Source organism: Phodopus roborovskii, unplaced genomic scaffold, assembly GCF_943737965.1.
Source record: "Phodopus roborovskii unplaced genomic scaffold, PHOROB, whole genome shotgun sequence".
Taxonomy (NCBI): Eukaryota; Metazoa; Chordata; class Mammalia; order Rodentia; family Cricetidae; genus Phodopus; species Phodopus roborovskii.
The window spans coordinates 14,623,584-14,630,395 of NW_026126480.1; the positions used below are offsets into that span (position 1 = coordinate 14,623,584).

Consider the following 6,812-nt stretch of genomic DNA (forward strand, 5'->3'; position numbering starts at 1 on the left):
TCTATAGAAAGTCAGTGTAAGAAGATAATGCTGCATGGGTATAGGAAGCTTTGTGAGATACAGGGATTCTTCCACTGAATCTATTCCACTCTAAAGAAAACCAAAATAATGAAGTTTGTATGCAAATGGATGAAAACAGAAAAAGGTGTACTGAATGAGGCAACCCAAGTACAAAAGGACAAATGGTAGATTTTTTTAAAAATATGTGAATGCTTGCTTTGACTGACTAGTTTTGTTTGTTTAACTTGGAGTAACTGTGAAAGTGGGGAAACTAGGAAGGGGATATTAATGGATCACTTTATGGGATGGGATAGTAGAGCATAGGTAGAATGAAAGTAGAATGAGAATACTGTAGGAGAAATGTTCAGAGATAGGTTTGGGAGACTTAGGAGATGAAGTGTGTAGGGATGTTAACCAAAGAGAAGGATGTATGAACAAGCCATATGGAAACATACTCTCTTGAAACCTATTTTTAAAAATATGGAAGATACATTGAAGGGAGGTTCATTGCATGGCTAAATAGTGATGCTCCTTGAAGCAATGGTTGACACAGAAAATCTTTAGTGTCATATAGGGGACACTCCTGAAGGAGGTCTGCATTCACAAGTGTACAACAATTGTATTTTGCAATGGCCTGATGGGAGATTTCATTCTGTAAATATGTTTCTCATACTGGTTAATGAATAAAGCGCTGTTGGTCAATAGGAAAGCAAGATAGGTAGGATTAGGAGACAAGGTGGATTGGAGAAAGTAGTAAGGAGGAGTCAAGATGGAGAGTCTGGAAAGAGCAGTACGCCAGCCAGTTCTCTGGTAAGATGAGACCACGTGAAAATACATAGATTAACAGAAATGGGCTAATAATTAAGACAGATCTAGTCTATAAGAAATTAGTACCTGGCCAATAGCATTATATCTAATACAGAGTCTCTGTGTGTTAATTGGGGCTGGAGTGGTGGCGGGACAAGACCAGCGGCAGGTGGAAAAACCTGCTCCTTACAATGAACCTACACAAAATAGGTCCTGCTAATAATCAGTTAGGTGCTTATATAACCCAGCCCTCTTACTGCTGGATGATTTTTTTTATTAATAGATTCTGGTAAAGGGATAGTCATTGTCTTCAGTTGTACATTAACTTCAGAGCCCATTTGTTTTCAATGGTTAGCACCATATCCATGGCCAAACAGATGGCCCTGGTTAAATCCACAAAACAAAGCAGACATGAATGTGAGAAAAGATTTGTAGGGGAGAGGGAGGGTAGATAGGTGGAAGGGTGGTATTATGTGATAACAATCAGTATGTACTGCATGCTTTTATTAAGATACTAAGCAAACTTTAATTAATCAAAAATATGCATGCAACTATATTTGGAATGCAAAGGTCAAACAACCCATTGTAAACAATGAATGAAAGACAAAAGTTGTAAAGAAATAAAAACATGAAATTGGTTGTGTAAAATTATTTGACAGTTGTTTGATGACGAAAATTAAATACAAATATCATAATGGGAATGATATGAAACTAAGATCAGTTGCCAATTTAAACTTAAATTGTAAAAACAGAAATTATATAAATATTTTATTAGAGTTCATAGGGTAGGATACAAATAAGAATAGGAAATGTTAATAGACATATGAAAGAAGTTCTTTTTCATTATTTTGGAAATTTAAAATAAAGAGACAGTTATAAAATTAATATGAATTTAAAAATGCTAAACAGTCACTTTCATTATATGGGATAAAAACTATATCCTTCTCTAAGGCATAAAATGCATGCATGTGATCTTTTGTGAAAGAGTTATATACAGAAAACTTAAATTTACAGTCTTATAGTTCCATTAGTAAAGACCCAGAGAGCACCCTTGCAGAAATACTAAAGTAAATATTCAAAAGGAGTTACACAGGGATTTTTTTTTCATTAGAGCACTGTTTGGAGCAGCAGTAAATTGAAGACATCTTTAATGCTCATCAATAGGAAATAATTGACTAAAATATAATCCATTCATGCCATCAAATATTTTATAGTCATTTGAATAATGAAGTCTGTGCCAATTGCCTTGGAGGGATTTCAACCATCAATAAGAGTAATGAAAGGGAAGGAACATTATCATGATATTATATGTAAAATGTCTTTTTTAATACAAAATAAAGAACCAAGGTTCAGTTTAGAGCTTCCCAAAATATTTCATGCATCTCTGAAACCATTATTCTTGTGGATCTTCAAGTCACATTGTCTTCTTCTATGTTTATAACCTAATGTTCTTTAAAAAAAATTGTGACTCTGTAATCCCCAAAATACATGTAGAATAGTATTTAACTATTATGTTATAAACAAGGCAAGCTCTTCATATAAGTATCTTAATAGTCATGATAACAAAGATTGAGAAAACATTCTGTGCTTGTAGAATTAAAAAAAAATTGTGTTTATTTTTGTTGAGTCCATCCATAAAGCTCTATTTGCACACAATTATAGTGCTGATCAATTATATGGCTCTGTTCTTGGTGTGAAGAGCATGAATAAGAGTGTTACGAATGGTTTCTCCCCACTGCCGGTCTAGTCCCACCGCCACGCCAGCCCCAATTAACACACATAGACTCTGTATTTGATATAATGCTGTTGGCCAGTTACTTGTTTCTTATAGGCTAGCTCTGTCTTAATTATTAACCCATTTCTAGTCATCTGAGTGTTTCCACGTGGTCTCACCTTACCGTAGAGTGGGCCCGGACCTCTGTTCTCTCCAGTCTCTACATGCTGACTTCGCCTTACTACTTTCTCTCTCCTCCTTGTCTCCTTGTCCCTCCTATTTTCCTTCCCTATTGTCCAACAGTGCTTTATTTATCAACCAATAAGAGAAACATATTTACAGAATGACATGTGCTTTATTTATCAACTAATAAGAGAAACATATTTACAGAATGACATCTCCCATCATAAGAGGTGTTTGTTCCTTTGAGCATCACTAAGAATACTACAGTGAGTTGCAACTCAGGTGAAACCCCTATATACATCTGGTGAGGAGGCTCATCTTCTCTTTCTTCTTCCCTGAAGCTTGAAATTCTCCATGTATGGACTTAAGTGACCAATCATGAGTGGTGAACCCAAATATTCTTTCTTACATTTTAGTTTTTTATTTTTAGTTTTTGATTTTTTGAGGCAGGGTTTCTCTGTGTAGCTTTGGAGTCTATCCTGTCACTTGCTTTGTAGCCCAGGCTGATTTCATACTCACAGAGTTCTGCCTGCCTCTGCCTCTTGAGTACTGGAACTAAAGACGTGTACCACAGCTGCCTGGCAGTGAAGTGAGTTTTCATTATGGAGGCCTTTGTTTGGGGAACTCTACCACAGCATGGAGTGGCATCCTCCCTCACTGAACACAGTCCACTTTCGTGGGCAGTACCCTTTTGAGAATTTTTTCTCTAATCTCCTTCATCTTGACACTGTAGAGAATTGGGTTTATCAATGGAGGAAGCAGGAAGTGGACATAGGAGAGAAGTGTATGGGCAGGCTGAGGGAGTGGCAGCTTGAATCGGTCGATGAGTGCCAAGAGAATCATGGGTATGTAGAAGAGGAGCACAGCAGAGAGGTGGGCAGCACATGTTTGACCAGCCTTCCAGCGATCCTCAGTGGACCCCACACCTTGCAATACCCTGCCAATCAGGCCATAAGAGAGGAAAATAAGCAGAGGGTCTAGTGCCATGGCTGATAGTACCACGACCAGGCTGTAGACTGCACCCCATGCTCCTGGGCAGGCTAGGCGGGCCATATCTGGGTGTAAGCAGTAAGAATGTGTCAAGACCTGTGGACGGCAATATGGCATGTGAGCCAATAGGAATGGTAGGGGCAGATGGAGACTCAGGCATCGGAAAGCGATGGCCATGCCAATCTTGCTAATGACACCATTGGTAAGGAGTGTTGGGTAGTGAAGAGGGCGGCAGATGGCCAATGCCCGGTCAAATGCCATAGCAAGCAAGACAGAGGACTCCATAACAGAAAAAACATGGACAAAGAACATCTGTAGGAGGCAGACTGAGGCAGGGACAGCATGAGAATCAGCAAAGGCCAGGCCTAGCAGGGTAGGCATTAGTACTGTGGCCAAGCCAACATCAGACACACTAAGCAAGAAGAGGAAGAAGTACATTGGACGATGTAGTGTGGGCTCCAGTGCAATGATCCAGAGGATTGTGCCATTGCCCAGGGCAGAGAGAAGGTAGACAGTGATGAGAGGAATTGTCCACCAGGATGGTGTGGCTTCCAGGCCAGGCAAGCCCACTAACAGGAAAGTTGGGGCCATTGATGAGCTGCTATTTGAGGTTTCCTGGGTAGATAATATTGACATAGTTCAGGATCACTGTGGAACCTGAAAAGTAATTAAGTTTATTTGATCATGGCATAACATTTTGAATATATATGTATATAAACAAAATATGTTGGATGATGCCCTTTGTCACAATCTGCCTCTCCCCTCCAGGCACAGACTCATTCAAATAATGCATGCACACACCCTCTTTTCCTGTAGCTTGTTTTGTATAGCTGTTATCTGTGCTTATGTATACTCCTTTAGCCCTGTTTCTGTACTTTATTCTAATTTAATGTTCATCTTTATTTGACACACAGGCTGGAGTAGATCTATATTAACATGATTATTTTTGTATTCTCTTCCTAACTGTAGACAGCCTGCCTTTTGTGTTCCTTAACAATCACATTTGGTCTCCTTTACCATTTCTCACTAAAGTCCCAAATTACTACTCTGTTACTGATTAACATAGGGAAAATATGTAAGTAGTAAGTACTTAATTTCATTATTATTGACAGAATACATATTTTAAAAGACAATGTATACTTTTACATGTTGTATAAGATAAAAATATTTTTAAAGGCTGAAATTTTCTGCTAGAACAGATGTTAAAACTACTTTACATTGAAGTTTTTTTGATTATGAAATTGTGTAGTTCCTCTGGGAGCAATTGAGCAGGCCCTTATGAAATAAACTCATTATTAGTCTTGGAAATTAAGTTGACGTATGACGTATCTTAAGGATAGCCTGGCATGACATAAAGAGGCATAGAGAAGGGCTGTGCTTCTTAGGGGAGCCACACAGAAGTTTTCATAAAGGGACAAATAACAAACCTTAAATAACAGTGTCAATTGAAGACTTATTATAGAATTTTAGAAATAAATGCTGAAAATAGCTATGAATTATGGTGTCATGTATGTTTTTAAAACCTCAAACATTAACAAGTATCACCCACATAGCTACAGATCTGTATGAGTGCTAAAGAGAGACCTGGATGGATATTCCAGGATTTATTTAGATCTGATTATTCATGGCTTGGGGAAAGAAAAATCAGAAACAGAATCTGTCTTGCTAGGACTGTGGTCTCAGTTCCAATGTTTTATTACCTCTTTATGAAGCAGGGTCTCATGTCAGTCACCAGGGAAGCTGTATCGCTGCCCCTCTGGAGTTCGCCCTTACTACTCATTTACCATGTCGTTCTCTTTGCTTGACTTCCCTTTGCCACACATGAGGCTTTTTGTTAATTTATCTGTCTTCCTACCATTTTTCTATTTCCATTTGCAATTTGACAGTGTAGCTGTCTCCTCTGGCTTAAGACTCTTTGTTTATCCGTTGCTTAAAAAAAAAAAAAAAAGAAAAAAGAAAAGAAAAAAAAAAAAGAAAAAAAAGGTGGTGCTAGGAGTGTACATCCTTGTTTCTATTTTTTTTTTTAAAACAGTTTCCTTGTGTCGCCCAGTCCTATCTCCAACTAATGAGCGTATATGATCCCCCTACTTCAGCTTTTCCAAGTAGTTGGAATTATTGCAGGTGTTTTTGTCATATATCACTGTAAGGCTGGGTCTGTTATAAACCTGTTACCATTGGGATCTAGACAAGTACTTTTTAAATCACTTCCTTTGTATTTTAGTTCATGCATCTGAACCTTCCAGAATTACTGTGATTCTTTAGATATATAGATATGAAATTGCTTTTTATACTTTCAAATATTATATTTTATAAAAGAAAGTCCTTTCTCCCTGCATCATTGTATCTTTTCTGCATCATGATGTTCCAGTACAAGACATTGCTCCTTTTGTTCTCAGACCTTCTTGACATCTTTCTTCACATCATCCTTCACACATCACACAGAGTGTGATTTAGTCCCTGTCATCCTTTGCTATTCATCTTTCATTCTTTGCCTTTCTTATGAGTGGACTTTTATATCCTCAAGAGAAGGTTTATTATTTATTGCTGTGAATAGCATCCCTTGAATTTTTTCAACTTCAAATAAAATGTTTCCTAAACTCTCTACACTTTTATGTAGCATTTTATTCACCATTTTTCTTAACTTTTCTTCTGGGTTCTGTCTCTTTCTATAAAATGTTTTCACCTGCATTCCATTCTTAAAACATCCCCATCCACTCCATCCACCCCCACCCACCCCCATTCACCCATTCTTCCCCACCCACGCCCATCCCCCATCCACTGTTATTCACACCCACCCACACCTCATAGTTTTCCCCTCACAATATTAGTTTTTCTGTCACTGTAGTCCTTTCTAGTTCCCTCTATCTTATCTCCTCTTGGATGTTGAATTGTCTTTTATGACATATACTCTAGAGAGTTCTTCTGAATGAACTAGTAATCAGGACAACAGAGGTCCACTTGCACCTCAGAGAACATTCCTGAGTTTCAGGAATGTGTGAAATACTGGGTGTGCTTAGTAGAACATAAAGCAAAAGGGAGGTTTGAGACTGGGGCCTTCAGAGAAAACCTGAAAGGATTTTATGGAACAATTAAACAGACACATATGAGACCTTCTAAA

General features: G+C 38.0%; 1 protein-coding gene across 1 annotated transcript; it reads right to left on the reverse strand.

Moving 5' to 3' along the window:
• Positions 1–3,358: 3,358 nt before the first annotated feature.
• Positions 3,359–4,330, reverse strand: LOC127228017 (olfactory receptor 51S1). The gene has a single exon (XM_051192454.1). It carries the CDS (start codon positions 4,328–4,330, stop codon positions 3,359–3,361), a length of 972 nt encoding a protein of 323 aa, XP_051048411.1.
• Positions 4,331–6,812: the final 2,482 nt, after the last annotated feature.